This window comes from Onychostruthus taczanowskii, unplaced genomic scaffold (assembly GCF_017590055.1).
Source record: "Onychostruthus taczanowskii isolate IOZ18803 unplaced genomic scaffold, ASM1759005v1 scaffold4, whole genome shotgun sequence".
NCBI lineage: Eukaryota > Metazoa > Chordata > Aves > Passeriformes > Passeridae > Onychostruthus > Onychostruthus taczanowskii.
In genome coordinates, this window is record NW_024501459.1 from 15,581,950 (window position 1) to 15,603,738 (window position 21,789).

At 38.9% G+C, this 21,789-nt stretch overlaps 1 protein-coding gene across 1 annotated transcript; it reads right to left on the minus strand.

Annotated features, from left to right (window-relative positions):
- Positions 1-3,926: 3,926 nt before the first annotated feature.
- LOC121340327 (ATPase family AAA domain-containing protein 2-like) lies at positions 3,927-21,789 on the minus strand. The gene is made up of 17 exons (XM_041413020.1): positions 21,753-21,789; positions 21,320-21,418; positions 20,161-20,239; positions 19,230-19,392; positions 18,898-19,013; positions 17,530-17,704; positions 16,855-16,943; positions 16,368-16,527; positions 15,110-15,200; positions 14,362-14,667; positions 12,477-12,567; positions 10,893-11,076; positions 9,197-9,382; positions 7,979-8,114; positions 7,626-7,744; positions 5,246-5,374; positions 3,927-3,965 (listed from the first exon to the last, which is right to left on the minus strand). The coding sequence occupies exons 1-17, from the start codon at positions 21,787-21,789 to the stop codon at positions 3,927-3,929; spliced, it is 2,199 nt and encodes a 732-aa protein (XP_041268954.1).

The window sequence follows — 21,789 nt, forward strand, 5'->3', positions numbered from 1 at the left end:
ACGAATGAACTCAGAAGTTTTTGGGGCCAAGTTAAATAGACAAAGTGACCAAATGCAATCCTTCTCAGAAACCAGGCTAAAAAGATCACCTAAGGGATTACTAATATTTACCTTCTTTATAGTCTTCCTTTTTTGGACCCAATTTCGCCTTTTTCAACTGGATACAATAAGAAAGAGGACAGAGGAAAGGAGAAAAGGATTACTGAATTAGAAGTACCGCACTCAAAACTTACATTGCATTGCTTTGTACACTTCCCCAAGACTGGAGAGATTTACCAGGTTTATAATCTGGTGCTCTACATCATGTAAACAAAAGCCTGTGGGCTCCAAGGAGGACCCAAGGAGACTGAGTCTGCTGCGTACTATACACACACAGTCCTCAAGGGACAGACATTCCGCTCCATAGGGCGACTAGTATCTCAGTAACCAAAGAGGAGGGGAGATCTCAAAGGAGCTGTGAAGAAATACATAGTTTTTTATGCAAGAAGTCTTTTACTGAGAAGAGTGATTGTGGTTTTAAGACACTGGTACTGACATTAACATACTCATATTCCCCTGTGGACTTTTAGCTGTAGGTTTGCCAGGACATGACTCATTGTGTATTCTCTCTCTTTTCATTGCATAAATTGAACAGGAATTGTACACACAGAATATCTCATAAAACGTCAACTGACATTTTCCCTTAGTATTTCCATGTTTTTGTCAAAGCTAGAATCTAAAACAGATGCCAGGTTTTTCTCATTGATCTTAGTGTTCACTGAAAAATTCAATGTTGTCAGAGAAAAATTCCTAGGAATAGAAGTAAGAGCATATTTATGTGAACAATGTATATTGACTCTAATCAGAATTTAAGTCCAGCTGTACCCAGCCCCTCTGAAGACCAGCTGGAACACAAGGCTGTTTGTGCTCTGCCAAACTTTTATACCCTTAATGCAGCAGAAAAACACCTTGTCCTGGGAGTATACTCTAATTAGGAGAGTTTTCCTCTTGTATCTCTTCCATTTATAATAGCATTGAGAGGGACATTAAAAGATTTCTTTCAGAAGGATGGCATTTACCCACAGAAACCCAAAGGGAACTGAAGATAGACTTTTTCATGGCTGTTGATCTTGTTCACATCAGTGTTTCTGCAAGGAGGATGATACTATTCACATTTACTATGTGAGGAAATCTCTCATGGCCATGGGATGGGGCTTGTTCAGTTTAGAATCTAAAGTTTCATAACAAGTACACCAAACTAGATCTCCTGTTGAAAGTGGCAGAAACCAGACTTGATTCTTCTACTTCTCCATGGTAATGCTACTAAGACATAAGTCAATGATGGGGATGACAGAAGTGTGAAGATGTACATGAGGACTACAAAAACGTGAGGAGGTTATTCAGGGAGAAAATTAAAAGGCCAAAGTTCAAGTACAACTTTGCTAGGGCCATAAAAGGCAAGAGAAATTGTTATTACAAATATATCAGCAACAAAAGGAGAGCTATGGAGAATCTCCATCCTTCGCTTGACACAAAAGGAAACATAGAGACAGCAGACCTCAGGGTACTCACACCCTACCCTGGATGACAGGGACTGGAAGCAGAATACAGCCCATATAATCCAGGAGGAAATGGTTAGTAAACTGCTACACCACTTAACACACCCATAAATCTATGGGCTCTAATGGAATCCACCAAAGTGGACTGAGGGAGCTGGCAGAAGAACTTGCCAAGCCACTTTCAATCATTTACCAGCAGTCCTGATTAACTGGAGTTGACTGGAAGCTGACAAATATAACATCCATCTGCAAGAAGGGTTGGAAGGAGCATCCCAAAAGCTACAGGCCTATCAGTCTGACCTTGGTGCTAGGGAAGGTCATGGTCCAGAGGATCTTGAGTGCCATCACATAAATACAACCATGGGCTCAGGCTCAGCCAGCATGGGTTTATGAAAGAGGTGCTTGATGAGCTTGATCTCCTTTAAAAACATGGTGCTCCTGCTTGGTGGATGAGAAGAAGGCTGTGAATGTTTTCTAATTGGACATTAGTAAAATCTTTGATACTGTCTCCCATGGCATTCTCCAAAAGAAACAGTCACTGCCTGCTCATGGCTTAGACTGCAAAAGCAAAGCAGCAATTTTAAAGCAGGTTCCACAATCCTTTTCAAGGAAGACAACCCCAAAAAAACATCAATCCACCCACCCTGAGGATATCTTCTTTCTTAGTTCAGTAGTTTTGAAACTGATGGGTAAAGTAAATCCAAAAAAAAAAAAAAAATCCTAATCCATGCAACTGAAACTCCTGAAAATGTTCCTTGGGAAGGCAACAGAGCCCATGACAAGCCTCACTCCAAGGCAGGGCAGACCATTTCTGAGTTGGATTTGGTCTGTGTTTCCCATGGAAATGGAAGACAGTCTGGAAAGAAGAGCCTGACTTGGAAAGATAAGACTTTTAGCTTTTCAAAGCTATGTTAAAAACACTGAACTCGTGCAAATTGAATGATTCAGTCATTTAAGTAGCAACACTGAGAAAAGCATGAAAGAAAGCATGGGCTATATGACATGCTTTATAGTCATGTAAGTTGTCTCTTTTTTACTAAGGTAGGCCAAAATTATAAAAAGTTTAAGTAACATTTTCACCAGCTTAGATTATGAGTTTTAATTAAGCACAAATTAGTGATGATTTATAAACAGAGTTTTGTTTTTAAAGCTTCTAAAGTAGAACATATAAACACTTGACTAAAGAGTATTTCACAGGTACTTTAGGCCAGCTAAAATGCACTCAGACGTTATGTATATTTGTGTCAAGCGCTGGTCCTGACGCCTTTTTGTCATCAAAATATGGGCATTCTCTGTGTGACCATTATTAAAAAAAAACAAAGCAGTGTTTAAGTTAATCTTCATAATATAACTTTACAGGTAAGAAACTGAATCAAAATAAACAGGAAGAACAAATAAACCAGCAAACCAGCACATCCAGATGCATCGCCTACTGAGGGAGGAGGATTCAAGGGGATGAACTCGGAGCTGGAGCCCTGGAGGTACCCGCACCAGGGTCGCCTCCAAGGCGGTGGTGCCTCCCCAGCCTGCCTGCTCCTGCACCCCGGGGCACTCGGGGGCCTCCTGACCCATTCCCATGAGGTGACAGGGCAGCCAGAGCCACAAGCAAGAATAGCACCCCGTGTCCTACTCCTGGCCTCTCAGCTTCTCTTCACTAGAAATAAACTTGAAGGAAAAAAAAAAAAAGCAGTCCCAGTGTCTTCCAGCGATAAAAAATGTTTGGAAGGTTTGAGACAACAGCAGGAATCAGAATCAATACACTTTAGAATTCCATGCTGTTCTCTTGAAAAGAAAACACTGTTGTCCCAAAACGGGTTCTTTCACCCAGTGTGCAAAAGGCTGAGCCATACAAAGTAGAGGTATTGGATTTATTTTCAGTTCTGTGCAGAAAAGGCTGGTGGTAGGCAGTAAATCCACAAAGCCGGCAAACTGACTATCAAAACTTTCCAGACACTAATGTTGATTGGCTCCCAAATACACAGTCTTCTTATTCATTAATATTCAATCTTCTATTGGTTGAGTGATGCTCTTGCTTCATATGCTAATTAGCCGATATGCTCCATCTCCTTTCAAGCTGGTGCCCACTTTTCTTCAGCTGATGCCTTCCCTTCTTCAGACAGATCCTTTCCAAATGCAGTGGGCATGATGTGCTTCTGGAATTACCTAGTTGAATAAGTTTGCCTTGTTTTGTTCCTCACAATCTGGCATATTGGTCATTTCACCAAGTGTCGCTGGTTCAGCACTTCTCTTATGTCTGGTTTCAGTTATGTACTTAGCTTCTTCTGTTCTTTTTTCCTATAGCTGTTACAATTAGTGAGACATGCTAAATATAACTTATCTATTTGGGAGCCATACATTACAGTAGGTCAAGTACACTGAAGTCAAGTATCACAGCCAACTGAGGGCTAAAATTTCTTTCTTCATTTCCTAATAAGGAAAAAAAGAAAAAAGACAAATTAGGAGTCAGTGTGAATACAAGCCTGAAAACCCTGATAACTTCTTCATTAAAAGAATCAATAATCTGTACATACATACAAGTGTTAGTAATCTTTAGCACAATACATGTGCTACCACTGTCACAATGTCTATCTAGCCCCACTAGCTTCAAACAAGTCCTTAGGCACCCAAAACAGAGAGCAGGCCAGAGAAACTGTAAGGATCTATCTCAAGGAACAATGCATCTCTATCAAGGTGCTTTCAACAATAAAAGACAGTTCCTGAAGAGCCACTACTGAAAGCTGGAACTAAAGCTAAAAGTAGAAATAGGAAATGAACAAAAAAGAGTCACAAGAGCCCACAAGCCCTGATATAACACAAACAAATCCCTCCTCATGCTGAAACACATTATTTTGCTAGATGGGAGAAGGGCTCATTTTCAGGAATGGCCTCCTTAGCTAAAGAGAAGAGGCTTGCTCTCTTTTTTTATTATTTTTTTTAAGGCAGACTTAGAAGCATAAAGAATTTTGTGTAATATCATGCATAAACATCTGAAAGACAAATGGATTCAATAGATTCAAGGATCTTGAAGACTGAATACTCAATCTATCTAAAACAATACTGAGAATGCCTGCCTGGGACCTTGGGTGCCTGTGGAAGATTTCTGCTCAGTTCAAACAACTCAGAAATCCTCTCTCAGAGGAGGAGATTAGAGAGTCGGACTCATTAGCATAAAACCATCATCGGCAGAAAGCTCCCCACATCATATTAAAGAAGCTTGAGCCATGCCAAGTTAAAAAGAAAGTCTAGTGAGCCTACAGAAAAGCCTGAAGTCTTGTAATGTTTCATATTTAATTTCTTTTCAAGAATGGAATGAGTGCTATCCAAGTGTTACCATGTGTGCCTGCCTGCAAGGGAAGGAATAGGAAATGTCAGACTGAGAAAAGCGCTCTCCTTTCACAGCCCCCCACCTTCTTTATAGAACTGCAAAAGTTCTTCAGAAAGACTAGTGACAGATAGATTAACTGGTTTGAGAGGCTGTGTAGGTGGACCGTGGACCCATTGCCTTGTTCTGCTGAAATTACCAACAATTATGCCAAATTCAATAATGGGTTTGCAATACGTGTAGATGTCTTCTAGCCTGAACTGAAAGTCTCGTAACACAGGCAACTCAGCATAAAGAGTGATAAATAATTGTAAGCACATACACATGCACAACATGTACATACAGATAATACCAGACAGAAAGTGCTCAAGACAAAAAAAATTACCTCCACTAATTTGGTTTTGTCTGGATTTTCCCGCTCTTGGTAAATGCACATGCTAAGAACTGAATACAGTTTTGCCATGCTCGATATACTGACGTTCTCAGTTGCTGCGACGACAGCATCCAACACTTTCTGAAGAAAAAAAAAGTGGAAACTACAATTCAGAATAGCACAAGGTATGTCCTACTTTCATATCTTGTTAAATAAAAGTGTCACTTCAGAGAGCTGATTAAATATCTCACAAGATTTAATTGGAGAAAACAATTTTTCACACTTCAGACAAAAGGAAGGTTTAAAGTTCAGACAGTATTTTCTTACTTATCAATCTATGACATCAACGATCATAACTGCCAAACAACTGCCTGCAGAACAGCAGGGAATGACACAATCCACTTTGTTATAGAGTAGCTGCCACTGAAAAGCCACGGTTGTATTTCATTAGAAATGCAATACAGGGCCCTGGAAAACATGTCTTTGGAAGACAGGTTACAGAATTTCCAGGTACAGCCATGCCAGCTGGAGACAGAAGCTCCTTAAGTACTCACCCCTACCCATTAGCTGGATGTTACTGTGCCAAACACCAGCTAGCTCCTACCTTTCAACTTAGGAGTGGATGAACTAGCAGAATGACCACCTGTAGCAAATTGCAAATCTGTCACACAGTCCCTCCTGCTGAGATGTGAATGTGACAATCTGTGGAAATGCAACACTAGCAAGCTAGTGGCACCACTGCTGTCCAGCAATTCTGTGTGAGGTTGTGAAGATACAGCTTAAGACAGCATCTGCACCAAATGAAAATATTACTGCCTCACAGCTGCTTGCCATTAACTCAGCCCTGCTGAGATCAGTTACCACAAGATTTGAGTATTTCTCTGAACTTCCTTCTATCCAACCTGCAGCTAAGAGGCACAAAACCCAGACAAGCTTTCAGCTGCTGCAAACACAACACAAAGGACATGACAGAGGTGCATGGCCAACATCTCCAGTGAAATTTAATTGTTGCCACATAGGTGAGTGCATGTTTTTCTCTTTGTTCGTCAAGTTCTATGCCTATTACCAAGCAAATAAACAAACAGAAACTGCCACCAATCTAAACCAACTTAACAAACCCAAACAAATAATAAAAAAAACATATCCCATACAAAACCAAGCAGATATATTTTGGAGGTTCACCCAGATTATTGACTTCAGGAAAGTTCCAATGAGGTTCTCTGGTACAAGGTTCAAGTTCCAGTGATACTCATGTTATGGAAACAAGTTTTCTAAATAGACATGTTTCATGACTGTAGTTTTCTGCTCACAGCTGAAAAATATATATAAGCTGAAACATCTATAAGGACTCTACCATACTATTTATCCAGCTGGAAATAACTTTGGAGCACATGCTATTAGCACTCTCACTTTAGAAAAACCTATGTGGTTTCTCTACATATGCAGGGAGATGTGAACAACAAAATCCCCTAAAATTTGCTTCCTCAAGACAGCAGCCTTAGAAAGCTAGTTTCACTTCTACAAATTATGTAACAGCTTAAAAATGTGACAGAAATTGTGTGGACAAGCCCCTTCATCAGAGGGGATTCCATTCTGGTCATATTCTCCCCATACAGAGGAAACATCCAAATAACACTCCCTTTCTCAGACAGCTAAACAACAGCCTCCTCTACTTCAACCAAACTCCAGGACTTCAGCTAGCAACTTCCCAAAGTTTCACCCAAGCCAATATTCCCTGAAATTCAGGTCCTTCTTTTATACCCTCTCCAGTTCAAGCAAAGAAACCTCTTTTACCCCCTGCAGCTAGGCCCATTTTGACCCTTTCCCCAGCTATAGCCTAGGATCACAACTTGTCTCCTACAGTGGATTAGAAAAACCTTATAACTCTGTAACTGTAGGAATGCAAAATTCTAATACTGAATTTTAAAAGAATTTTGGAAAAGCGGGTATTAGTATTTTATCCAGGATGTGCTTTAGGTCAACTGGCTAATTTTAGATTTAAAGCCATAACTGCTGAAAATCAAGGTCCTTTTCTGGTTCATAATACATGAAAACATGCAAACAGAAAAACAAAACAACCCTACCCCAATCCATCATAAAAACTGCATCAATAACTAACAGTACTAGAAGGTTGTCATTGTGCTGTTTTAAAATTTAACAAGCCCTTTTACATTAAAAAGTAGGAAGAGAACCCCATCTTCTAAAATACAGCAAGAGCAGCAGTTTACACCAGCTGCAGAAACAACTGTCGTAGTCCCTTCCAAGCTGAATTGTTTCACAAGCTATATATCCCTCTCATAAATTGAACTGGCACTAGTTAACAACTGACTTAATTCACAATCATAAAGAAAATGCCCTACTTTAGTATTAACAAAATTGAAGTTAGACTTACTCTGAGCTCAGAGTAATCCACAAACACTCCTCGTTTTTTAATTTTGATTGCTTTCTTGTCCAATACCTGTGGTTGCCCATCCACCTGAGAACATCTTGCAGAAGAGTGTGCCTGCGAATCTGGAATGATGCAAATTTAAGTCAGGATTTCTCTTAATGCAGAAGAGAGTATTAGCAAAGTATCCTGTACCGGAATAGGGTATCTCTCTGCAATAACAGTGAAAAATTTTAATCAATTCATGGTGCTCAAATGCAAGTACATGAAAGATGAATGACAGAGAATTATCACCAAAGCAAATACTGTATTAGCTGTTAACTTACAGTAACAAAGTTTTATATGTAGAAAATCCTTACCTGCACTGTTTTTTGATGCAGGGGGTTCAGCAGCTTCCTTCATAATCAAGTTCTCATAAAACCCTCTCCTTTCAGCGCAGGTAGGCCGTGGGATATTGAAAACTTCTTCACGATTAGTATTAAACAATGTTTTTATCTAGACCATGAGAAGAAAAGAGATTTAAGAGATATAAGGCCACAAAAACTTTTTATTTTCTATTCCAAACAGACAAGTGCATTTCTAAATTACACTGAATATGCACCTAGATAAAACAAGCTTTAAAAGTTAACTTCTTGGCCTTAAAAGGCTGGATTTCTATAGCACTGCAGACTAAAATACTTTCTCTAATCAACCTTCTTGAGTTTAAGATCCATGAAAAAATGTATGATAAACCAATCAGAAAGGGGTGACATTTACCTCCCCAAATACTGCTTATTGTACATTTACCCAGCTTGATGTCCTCTAACTTGAATATTTATGACAGTTACAGAGGGAAGAGGCAGGGCTTGGCAGACAAGTGCCAACTTTTTTGGCAATGTGGGATTTTTGTTGGTTTTTTTTTTAATTTTAGAAGGCATTTATTAATTTTATAAAAACTTTGCTACTTAGACAAAATAATCAGAGCAGCATATTAATATTTTAAACACCTTCCTTTAATGAACACTCTCAGATTCTAGAAAGCACAGCATGTGTTCTTAATTAATTTTGTTAAGAAATACAACAAAAAATTTATTTTCAAGTTGCTTAAACAGAAGTTAGTTCTTAGCTTTTTAATTTGCCAAGTTTCCACCTAGATGAAGAAATTGATTTTTTGTGAAATAATTTAAATTAGAAATTAGATTCTATCACTAACAGTATGACCACAGCACTTTTTCAGCAAAAATGTTTTCAGAAAAACAATCTTTTTCCCATCTATCTTTCAAGCACTGTGTATTCTTCACTAAGCACACACCAAACCATCCTGAAGCTACTGGACTGGTTGTCTGAAGTGTATCTATATGTTTGTCTAGTAAGCACAAGTGTGTGAGAAGGGAGAAAAAGTTGGGTCAAAGTCAACCTCTTCACTCAGAAAATACTTTACACAAATGCTTTCAGCATTTTTTATTCTAAGAAAATTTTAAGAGGTTCTGGTGCCTGAGTAATACAGCATAAATCTGCTTAAATGCAGCACAGTACTCCAATGTTGTAAGTTAACAAGAAACCGAGTAACAAAGAAAGAAAAGTATTGACAGAAATACCTCTTCAGGGAGATCTTCATGTGGCACATCAGATGTTGCAAGGAGCAAAACTGGAGCAAAATATGGAATGTTATTCAACAATCCTGTAAAACCAGCTTTCAGTGTAGGTCCAACAGCATCCCACCATGAAGAGATTTGTGGGATATAAATGATACTTGGTGCTGTTCTTTGAGCTTCTCGTATCAACTGGTAAAATGAAAGCTTGGATTAGCAAATTGCATCATGTAGAACAGACTATCTTGTGACATAAGAGTGCATAATATCAAGACAAACCAATAAATGAACAATACCTTAACAATAAGGTAACATTTTCACTTTGACTCACACATAGACATTCCTATGCTGACAGAAACAGGATGGAATCATATTTCAAATCACTAGTTAGGGGTAAGATAACTCCTAAAGAGCCTCAAAACTCAGATGATGTGATGATGTGCCTGAAAAATCAAGACTAATCCTTCAGTAAGATGTGTTAGCCTGGAGAAATCACTACACAGCTGTGACTGCACCATTTCCAGTTCAGTGTGGGCCCATACCCACGTTAGACTGGAGCACAGCCTGAACAAAGACCTATGTGCAAAGATGAGGGCTAACACAGTAAAAGAAGCCTGGTCACAAATCATAATTGCAAGAACATTTTATAAGAGGTGACTAGTCCTTAGCCTGCCTGAAGAGCTAAATCGCTCACAGCCTCTCATTCCTCTCATTATCAAAGTATCCATCAGACCAGATGCTTTGAAAGACCACAAACCACTGCCTACAGATGGCACTTCAATCACAGAAGAGAACACGAATCTACAGCATGAGGGAAGTGGCAACAGTCCTTTCACATGAAAAATTTCTCCATGCATCATTTCAGAGTAACAATATGCAGGGAGTTCCTGTCACAAATGTGTGGCATATCCATGCAGTAGACAGGGTATTTATACAGCCATAGGTGCAACCATGACATAACAAAATGAGAATTGCTCCTTCTGTATGGCAAATGAGTGTCCAGTCACATGATGTGTCTGTCCTGACTTGTACAGCTCTACAATGTTGCTAATAAAGAAAAAAATATTTTAATACAGCACTGCCACTTAATTAAATTGATTTCCTGCCTAAAAGTAAAAAATCAAAACTGCAGTAATCTGCTTATATTTTTTTCTAGTTAAGGGACACACATCAGTTAGCACATTTAAACATTCCATGAACTGGAATGCTTTCGCATTTCACTGCAGCAGTACAAACTGTATATGTATATTCAAAAAAACACCTTTTCATAAAAACTTTGGCTGCCTTACAAATACAATAAAAAAGAAGGTTACAAAAAGTGCATGACACCATCAGAATGATGCAGAGCCAGCTACTGGGAGCACAGAGACCTAAGAAGAAACAAAACCAACTTTCTGGAACTCATCAAGACCAGCAGGATTGCTTGCTACAAAGAGGGGCTTATTAGAAGCACCTCCCATCTTCCCAAGCTGCCAGGAACATCCTCCCTCTTTCATTTCAGATAGAAATGAAACATGGCTATGTACAAATGTCCTTATTCAGTATCATTCCATCTACAAGAAAAGTGAATTTTCAGACAAAAATAAACACATAACAGCAAATTCAAATCAGGCCAACTCCATCAACAGTGATTTGTGTTTATTTCATTAGTTTATATGCAGTTCAAGAATCCTATGAGAAGAACAGCAACAAAAAAATATACCTGTGAACAAGTTTCTTCCTGTGATGCGGTGCTAACAAACAAGGTGGGTAGATCTAGTGTATAAGCTGGAAACTTTTCCAGGGCATGTAATATGGCAGGTGCCAAATCAAAAGCCTGCCCACATCCTGGCTCTTCAACTAGTAAGAACCGTGGCCTGAAAGATGTTGGCTGGTAAGAAGGATTTCTACAAAAATAAGAAGAAAACAAGTTTAAAAAAGAGTGATGAGGAGGCACACAGATGTTGAATATTTTTCCCATACTTTTTTTTTTTTGTAAATATGCTCCATGTTCTACTAAATAATAAGCTAGTCTGTGATTCCATGATCAAGAAGACCAGTCTATTTATCAAAGTCTATTTTCTCAAAAAGTGGTATCACTCCTCTGCTAAAAAAAATCATTCTGCCAGTTCCCAGCATGTCTGCTATTCTTTTGGCTGGGTTAAGTAACAGTTCTTAAATCCCACAGGGGGAATGTCCAAGCAAATACACACAAAACAGCTGTTGAGTAACCTGATAACAGGGCAAAATAAAAATTCTTACAGCTCAAACCAGTCTGGGTCTCTTTACTGTCCATGCATAACCATTTTCAGCTTGTCTTGACTTTAACTGAGATCTCTACGCCTGTCAAATTTAGCTACAATTTGGCCACAGTTCCTGGAGATGGTGGGAAGAAAGGGGCAAAACCATGTTTCTAGAAGAAGACTAATGTGGGTACTGAAACACATTATATGTATCTGAAGAAAAACATGACTTGATTGCTTCAATTACAGCACTACTCTAAATAGTTGTAAGATTTATATTAATTTTATTCAGTCATTCTGGTTGTTTCATCTTTGACTTGAGCATTAATTTCCTAGTCATCTTGCTTTACTTGCATGAAATACACTTGTGAAGGGGTTTTTGCATTTTCCCACCACATTACTATTGTACTTACACTTGCTGAAGTAAAAGATCATAGAAACCTAGTGAAGCTCAGCAAGTAATATTTTCTGGGCAGCACAGCCATGGGAAGGGAGAAAAATATCTGACAATCATCTGTTTTTAAAACTATTGGACTACATGACTTCCACAATTAAAATGTCAAAAGATAACAAAAAATCCGTAGGTAAAGGTAAAAAATGAAGGCAGCATTTAAATTTTTCTCCTAGTGATTTTACAAACCACTTCTTGATTTTGTTTCTGATACATAATTTGCTACTGGTTCAACCATCTTGGAAGGTAGAAGGGTAAAGGATGGCTACATAAAACCACAGAGGTTTTTAAGCTAAAAGGACAGAATGAGCATTTTTTGGGTCTAGAGTCTTTGAAGGAACACTATGTATTAAACCAACTTGTTTTAATAGTCTGTAAACCAGTTTGAATTAGCAAAAGAAGGCTGGGCTGATCATTTTGACAAGTCAGGGCAGTGTAGTCAGAACAGTTAGATTCAGTACCCAGTTGGATCTTCACAGTTGAATTCTTGCAAATATTCATCACCCTCACACACACCCTTAACTCCTTCATCTAGCAGCCCTCACATGTTTACATAACATTTTACAGATGCAGTCTTCTCAAAAATGTCACCATAAAGAGGACAAATATGCACCTGCTCAAAGTGCGGAATTCTGCCTTTTTGCTGTCAGACTTCTTTTCAGAGACTGATGGTGAGTCATCATCACTGTCAATCCCATCATTCCCTAAAATCATATTTAAAGACAAGAGAAATTTGTTATCTTTACTGAATAGTTTATGTCTCACTCTTGCTTTAATACACCTTTGAAATCAGTGCTGGAAACAATTTATCTTGCATTTTGGTATTTGAATGCTGTTATTAGAGTACACCCTACCACAGATCAAAGGAGACTGCACAAGCCTATACAAAGCTGTCCTATATCCTATGATTTGCATCAGATATTATCTCCCTATTATCAAACACTTGGGAGGTTTTTTCCTTAGAATTAAGATGATCAGGAACAACTTCTGTAGTTCTTAGATACCAGAAAAACCCTACTCCCCTCATTTAAGCATTTATTTACTATATTCATAATAATTATTGATTACATCAGTGGACAAAGGAAGGGTTACAGACATCATTTATCTGGACTTCTGTAAAGTTTTTGACATCGTCCCCCACAGTGTCCTTCTCTTTAAATTGGAGACAGATGGATGAGTGATGAGTGGACTTTCAGATGGATAAGAAAGTGGAAAAAGAAAGGGTTACAGACATAATTTATCTGGACTTCTGTAAAGTGTCCTTCTCTTTAAATTGGAGACAGATGGATGAGTGATGAGTGGACTTTCAGATGGATAAGAAAGGGGTTGGATGGTCACATCCAGAGGGTAGCAATCAATTGCTTAGAGTTCCAGTTGATATCAGCGACAAGTGGTGTCCCTCAGGGGTGCCTACTGGGACTAGTGTTAATATCTTCATTAATGACATAATTGAGGGAATTGAGTGTAACCTCAGTAAATCTGCAGGTGACACTAAGTTGAGTGATGCAATTGACATACCTGAAGGATGGGATGCCATCCAGAGGGATGTGGACAAGCTCAAGAACTGTGACAATGGGAATCTCATAAGGTTCAATAGGTCCAAGTTCCAGGTGCTGCACCTGAGTCAGGGCAATTCCCAGTACCAACACAAGCTGGGGATGAACAGATGAAGAGCAGCCCTGCCAAGAATGACTGTCGTGGTTTGACCCGGAAGTGAGGTTTTGGGAGGTGGCCACTTCTTGGAACTGGGCAAAAAGCATTCTTAAAAAACCTAAGGAGCAGTTTGGATCCATGGACAGTGGTGAGAGCACTGGACATGGAAGGAAGATGGTCACCATGGCAGCTTTCTCTTCCCATGACAATGACTTAGGGCTGCTGGTGGCTGAGAGGCTGGATATGACCCAGCAATGTGCTCTTGCATCCCAGAAAGCCAATTGTGTCCCTGGCTCCATCCTGCAGCATGGGCAGCAGGCCAAGGGAGGGGATCTTTTGGATTTCCAGTACCTGAAGAAAACCTACAGGAAAGTTGGAGAAGGACTCCTTAGAAGAACATGTGGTGGGAGGACAAGGAGAAATGGGTTCAGACTGAAAGAGAGTAAGTTTAGATTGGATATTAGCAAAAGATTCTTTACTCTGAGAGTGGTGAGGCGTTGAAATGGGTCACCCAGAGAAGTTATAGATATCCAGTTCTTGGAACTGTTCAAAGCCAGGCTGGATGGAGCTCTGAGCCACCTGGTCTAGTGGAAGGTGTCCCTGTCCAAGGGGGCTGGAACTAGATCACGTTTAAAGTCCCTCCAATTCAAATCATTCTATGATTCTACAATTTGGAAAGAAGTGCTTCATATGTGAAACCTTAGATCCATCTCTGAAATGATTAACGGGATGTGAGCTACTGTCAGTAATAGGGGGTGTTCCAGTAGAGAGCCTACAGCTCTCCACTGACATACAGCTCCCACTCTGCACCTGCAAAGTATAACAATTAGATGTTATTATAATACCTTGGGTCTTCAGTGCAAGCTTTGCATGGGGAAATGGTCTCTGCAAGGCTTGTAAAATTCTTTCCAGGGTGTTTTCTAACAGCGGCTTTGAAATAGATGGTAATGCTCTCCCAGGTGAAGCCCCAGCTCTCTGTGATGCTGGAACAATCTTCTGCATGGCCATGGCAAAATCCTTTGCTGTTACTTTAATCGATCTGGCATCTATTTTCAGTCTTTTGTCACTTTCATGTATCTGCGGATAGCGGCGGCGCAAAGCACAGAGCCCAGCTTCAACGCATAAGGCTTTAATATCAGCACCACAGAATCCTGACAAACAAAACGAGAACCAAGTGTTACATCAACATATATATGTGTTATGTAGGTTAAAAAATGCCTGGATGGCCCAGCCAGGAATTTTGGTCAATGATGCTACATCCAGTTAGCAGAGGGTTCACTAGTGGTGTTCTCCAAGGCTCAGTATTGAGTCCAGTCCATTTTAATATCTTTATCAATGATGTGGATGAGGGGATTGAGTACACCCTCAGAAAGACTGTGGACAATACTACATTGGGTGGGAGTGTTGATCGGCTGGAGAGCAGGAAGGCTCTGCAGGAGGATCTGGACAGGATGGATCAATGAGTATGAGGTTCAGCAAAGCCAGGTGCCAGTTCCTGCACTTCTGTCACATCCCCAGGCAGTGATACAGGCTGGGGGTAGAGTGGTTGAACGTTGCCCAGGGAAAAAGGGCTCACACTGCTTTCAAACTCACCAACACATTTCTCAGCCAGGTCTTCAAGTAAGTTGTCCGATGGCTTCAGGGTCCAGTCTCGTGTGTGGATTTTCAAAATTTCTAATCTTGCCTAGAAACAAAATGGCTGCATTTTAGTTTGTCTTAAGTTTTCTCTTAAGAAAACAACCACAACACAAAACCCCCAAACCTCTCACACTAGTACAAGTACTTTTCTTGTCTGCTAAATTTCTAAGTATTTTAAACGTCAGTTATTAATACATTCACTGCGTCTTCAAGCAGGAAATGTAATCATTCTTAAATTCTTGCATCAAACCCTTGTGGGAGATGCAGTGAAATAAAAGGCAGGTGCATCTTGCATAAAAATTGAGTTTTATAAGCATGAGACCTAATGATTTTGAAGGACAAATTGTAGTAAAAGCCTCATCTGCAAATGGACATTTTGAGTCAAAGAAAATTCTCACAAATTTAGCAAAACTTCACTGTGAGGTTTCAGTAGTTCATCAAATTTGCTTTTCTGCCAATTGATTCAAAGAAAACAGTCCTAGTCTATTTTAAATTGCTACAGTTGCTACCAGGAACAAAAACTATGACTCAAACTACTGTCACTCATCCAGAAAATGTCAAACATGGCCCATTATCATCTCTGATCCTAGCAAGACATTCAGTGAAGTATCTTCTGGTACAGAGATTAATTATGGCACACTTCTAGAATTCTTCCACAGCAGGGAATTGCATATTAGATCTGTTTCACGGCACCTTGTCTCTTGTTCCTGAGAGCACATAAATACTGTATACAAAGGTTTGTGCTAAATGCACTGTTTCATGCACTTTTACTAGCCTTCAATCCAATTAGCCTTTTATCTTTGCTCCAAAAATTGCCAAGAAGTATCAGTGATAGAGAAAAAACACAAAAGCAGGGTTACAGTTTTGCACACCATGTCTCTCCCAAACATCCCCATCCCAATATTTTTGTTGCTATGAAACAAATTTCTTCATTGCTTAGCTATTGCCTCTGAACTCAAAGTGCTGCCCTGTGCAGTGTACTTCATATCTTTGTCTGAGAGAGAAGCAGCTACTTGTTAACGTCATCTTATTCCTATATATATTCAGTACCAGGTTTGCCCTTCACAGTACAATGGAACATCTCCAGATATCCTTCTTGTGTCCAAGCTGTACACTACAGATGGAGACCTGCACTGCTCCACGATGCTGCCTTGTTACAGGGGTTTGCAACAAACATGAACTTTGCCACATCAGGTTGATTTGAGGTTCTGACCTCTTTGTTTGGCAAGTTGAAGCGGAATTCTCGTTCAAAGCGCCCAGGTCTTCTTAAAGCAGGATCTATGGAATCCAGTCTGTTGGTGGCTCCTATTACCACAACCTCTCCTCTGCTGGCTAAGCCATCCATAAGTGTCAGAAGTGTCCCCACAACAGAGCTAACAGAAAAATATCATTTTCATTCACTGGTTTAGTAAATTTTCTTCAGTCACACATAACCTTCTCTACTGATCCTTCAAAAAGGACAGGTTTTTTATTGACAAGATACTGATCAGTGAAAGAATTATTTTAAGACATAGCAAAATACAAATAAGGTAACACAGATTTTGAACTGATATCAGGCTTAGTGAATTGTTTCCATTTATTGTTTAAAAATCATCTGAAATTCACTAGCACTGAATTACTAGTTTTCAGGTTAAATGAAGGTGTCACATCAAGATAAATAGGTTGTGGACTTCTTTTCACAAAGATCACACCTGTCCTACCTGTGAACCTGATCTTGTTTGCTGGACCGTACAGGAGCAAGAGCATCGATCTCATCAAAGAAAATAATTGAAGGTCGCATCTGGTAGGCCTACAAAGAAAACACAGGAACACCGGCATCAGGAAAACAGCACTACTTGAAAGAGAAGAAACACATTATGGCTGGAAATGCACTGGAACTAGATTTTTCATCAGGGATCTCCACTAATTAAACTAATGTGAAACAGCAGCTTGTCAACAGAAACAGAAGCCTTTCAACCCACTGAGACTGGGTGACAGGAAACAAATCATACCAGTATTTTTTACTGCTATTTGGCAACCACAAGAACAGACAGGACTCAAAGTTTCTGGAAGTGACCTTCCGTTACTAATTTAAATGATCATGTTTTAACACTGCATCTGTTTTCCTCTCACCTAAAGCTACCATCTCTTGCTTCTTGAGACCATTTTTGTGACTGAGTTGTGTGTATGGTGAAGAGTTTTTTGAAGGTGGTGATGGTGGTGGTGACTTTCTTGTTTGCTTTACTAATCTTTTCAGTACATCTCAAGAGACTCCACTGAGAAAGGGAACACTGATAATCCCATTTCAGAGGAAGTGGATTACAAAACATGAAAAAGAGTTCTTGACTACAAAAAGTTACAGTTCCAACAGAACACATGGCATGTTTCAACCTTACCTGCTCAAACACTAAACGCAGCTGTCGTTCAGATTCTCCTACCCATTTACTCATGCAGTCGGCAGCGCTTCTCATAAAAAAGGTTACTTTCCTGTCACCTCTGCTACATTCATTAGCAAGTGCACGAGCAACCAGGGTCTTTCCAGTCCCTGGTGGACCATAGAATAAACAGCCTCTACAATTCAAAAGAAAGAATTTTTTTAAAAAATTAATATAAGAAAAAATGGCATGGAAAAGTATTTATTGCAACTTCCATCCCTAAAATACACAACTGTGCTCTCCTAAGCTGAACACTTCATGGTTAAGATAGTAACACCTGAATTGTGAGAAAAGTCAAAAGTGTTCCTAGACAATTCTGCAAGATAGCAAACAAAATGAATAAAGAGAATAACGCAGATGTACAAAATCTTGAAAAAATATAACAGCATCCCAGTTCTGACAAACCAACAGAGATGGTTGCAGTAGAGTGGAGGAAAACAAGAGCAAATTTCCAATGCAGAATCTGAGACTGGGCTAACTTACGAATCTTCAGTTCATTTTTCAATGATAAACTACATATTCATTCTTGTTTTCACAGAAGTCAAGATTTGAGAGTAAATAATTTCATTCTCCTTTAAAAAGCTTTGAGTTACTGGATTTGGTCTCCCTTGGCTGGTGATTAAGAAAGAGGAAGTAGTCTAAAAATGGGAAGGTATTCTTCATTTCTGTATTTCCATCAACTAAAAGAACCAATGTGCTCCTGCTTCAAAATGAATTTCAATTAATAAAGAGCAAAACACAGATTTTCTTTTATTTTTATACTTTTAAATTCACTGGAAGCAAATAATTTAAAGTCCAATTTCAATATACCATGACCAAGGATATATAAAGCTAATGAATCGCCAATAATTTCATTTCGTAACACAGAACTCGCTTAGCCGTGTAAGAAGGGGACAGATTCTTATTTTAGCCCAAACATAAAAAACACTGCGATGTTCTACAAGTCCCATCAATTGTAAAACTAATACCTGAAAATACTTGAAAAAAAAAAAGAGTTGGTGTAAGACAAAACTGGACTTCCACAAAACAAACTACAGTCGACTAGAAGCAGATACTGCCTTTCTTCTCACAAACTAATCAAGTCCACTTGCATGCAGGACTTTAAAAAAAAACAATCTCCAACTTCACCTTTTAAAGGCTAGTTTTGCCACACAGTAAATCTCTGAACCTACACGTGTACTGTATTCTATCCTTTAAAAAAAAAAAAATTACTTTTTATTAGTGCTAAAAAGAACCATAAATACTGCTGAAAATGTTGAGCCCCAGATGTTTTTATTTTCCTAAAAATAACTGAGTTAAGGACTTATCATTTTAAATGGTGTGTCTTACCTTGGAGGTTTAAATTTCAATATCTCAAAGACGTCAGGATAAAGCAACGGCAAAATGACCATCTCTTTTAAAGCTGAAATGTGGTCAGAGAGACCACCCACACCATGAAATTGTGCCTAAAGATGAAGTCAACAGAACATGTGTTAAAGAAAGCAGCAACATCTATAAGATTCCATCACAAATTGGATGTCAGCACAAAGAAAACGTAAGTGGCAATTCGCAAATTTCTTGAGAGAAAACTGTCAGTCAAGGGAGCTGTAGATGGCCCATTACTGGAAGCTTCCATAAATACTGCAAATGTCCCACTGACACCATGAAGTAAAAATACTTACTGAACCATCTATTTGCATTTGCTCTGCACCAGCCAGGCTTACTCCAATTTTCATGTAATCCTTGTGAACTTCATTTAAGTTGCCTTTCCGAGCTGCTTCAGTTTTCGTGTGATCATTCGGAGCTCCCTTTATGTCACCTTTCTGAGAGTTGGCCGAAGGAGTCCTCATTTGAATTAAGGAGAAAGAAAAAAGTGCTTTCTAATTTATGATACAGTTAGATAATTTCTGATTTTCTAATGATAGCAAGTGAATCCAAAAGACCTTATAAATGAGCATAAACTTCCTAAATAGTTATTAATTCCAACAGTTTTACGCTTAATGGCCCTGACTAAATAAAGAACTTTAAACTGAGTTAATTATTTTAACAACTCTTAGCACTTGCAAATATGAGTATTGCAACTTATAATTTAGAATTTCATTAGGCATTTTTCTTGTTTAAGGATAGTTTAATAAAGAAACGTGAACTCTCTTGAGTGATTGAATAAAAAATCCATTTAAACTTCCACACAGGCTCTCCCTGTAAGTTGTCTTCAGTTTTAATAAATTGTACCCTTCAAGATTAAGTCTTAAATCTTAATTTGTACACCCTTCAAGTCTAAGATTTTCAGACTGACATTATGGCTTCCATTCTAGAAAAATGAAATTTCAGTTATATAATCTCAGCCACAACCCTCCTCACCACCTTATCAGTGACCAAATATACAGCATTTTCAAATAAAATCTAAGGACTAGTAAAAAGGATGGCCTCCCCTGCAGTGTATGTTCTCCTTATACCCTCAGACTACAGTAGTAAGCTGCAATTATATCAATCTCTAATTACCACCAGTCCAAAAAACCTTAAAGGCATTATTCAGCTAGATGAAGAGCACAACATATATCAACACTCAACAGCAATCTTATAAAGGAGAACTATCATAAACCATACACCAACCTTTTAGGTTTTTTGCTTGAATCTCTCTCTTTGACAGATGAAGTACAGTTGGATGAGCTTAGGTTACGTTTTCTTAGATCTGTTGAAAGCAAAGAATTTGGAATTTGTTACAAACAAGCTTCAGAGAAACCAGGATAGTCAAAGGCAGAAAATGGGACATGTATTATCCATCTCTAAGTTCAAGGAAAGTTCCATGGAGGCAATGTTGGGTGGTTTAATCAGTGCCCAAAAGAAGTAAAAAGACAGACACCTGATTTTTAAGAAAATTTGAAAACCACTACAGTAAGATTATTAGGTCTCTTTAATTGTTATTATTTTAAGGGTAGATAGGTAATTTTTTTTAACTGAAAAGCAACAGTAAGGATGCCAAATTGCAAGGAAAAAAGGAATGCACACAGGATACATGCATTCAATAAAATTTATTGGCAGAATGAAGTAAGAAATATAAAGAGAAGTTGTGTGCATGTATTTTAATTAAAAAAAAAAAAAAAAAAAAGAAAATCTAAACCAACAACCCCTCACTTTCATATAAGAAATTAGCTCTCAAGAGAAACTGTATAATATATAGTATTGTATAACATTCTGTATTGGGTCTGGCTGGGATAGAGCTAATTTTCCCCCAACAGCTCTCACAGTGCTGTGCTGTGCCTTGGTAGCTGGAAAGGTGTTGATAACACACCAGTGTTTTGGCTACCGCTGAGCAGTGCTGGCACAGCATCAGTGCTGTCTCCCCAACATTCCACTCCCAAGCAGTAGGCTGGCAAGATCCTGGGAGGGGACCAGCTGGGATAGCTGACCCAAGTTAACCAAAGGGATTTTCTGTACCATGTGACACCAGCTTAGCTGTAACAGTTAAGAAAAGTAGGAGGAAGGTGGGGCATTTGTTTTTTAAAATGTTTGCATTCTGAAGCAATTACTACACATGCTGAAGCCCTGCTTCCTTGGAAGCAGCCAGACATCACTTGCTGATGGGAAGTAGAAAACAAAACCTCATTTTTCCTGTGTTGTACACAACCCTTTTCTTCTGCTTTGGTGAACTGCCTTAACCTACATGTTGCCTTCCATCTTATTTCGTCTCCCCAGCTCAGTTGAGAAGCAGGAGTGATAGAGCAGGTTGGTGAGCACAGGTTTCCAGCCAGGGTCAGCCCAGCACACCTACTTTCCACAGGAGATTCGTAGCGCTCAACACTTTTCCTCTGCCGGAAGGAGCGACGCAGGCCATCGCCTTCTTTTCCTTCACTTCTTTCTGGTGAAACTGCTACACATCAACAAAATGTTAAGTCGTGTAAGTACTGTTGCAAATGTGATGTATTCAAAACACAGTACGTGATATATTCCCACATGTCCACAACTCTTTATCTTGTAAGCATTTTGGAAAAAACAAATGGATTTTTTTTTTCCTCTGAATACCTGTTCTGAGCTCACTACAGTACAGCCCTAGAGCTTAAAGCTTGTAATGGCAATAAGAACATAAATTCTTTAATAGATGAAAAACAACGAGTAGTTCAGCCCATCTCAATTGTTAAAGACAAGGCTTTTGGCTAGAGTGTAGTCAAGAAAATTTAAAGCAGAAATAAACACTGCAACACTACCTGGATCATCAGGATTTTCGTTGTTAGTTCTTCCCAT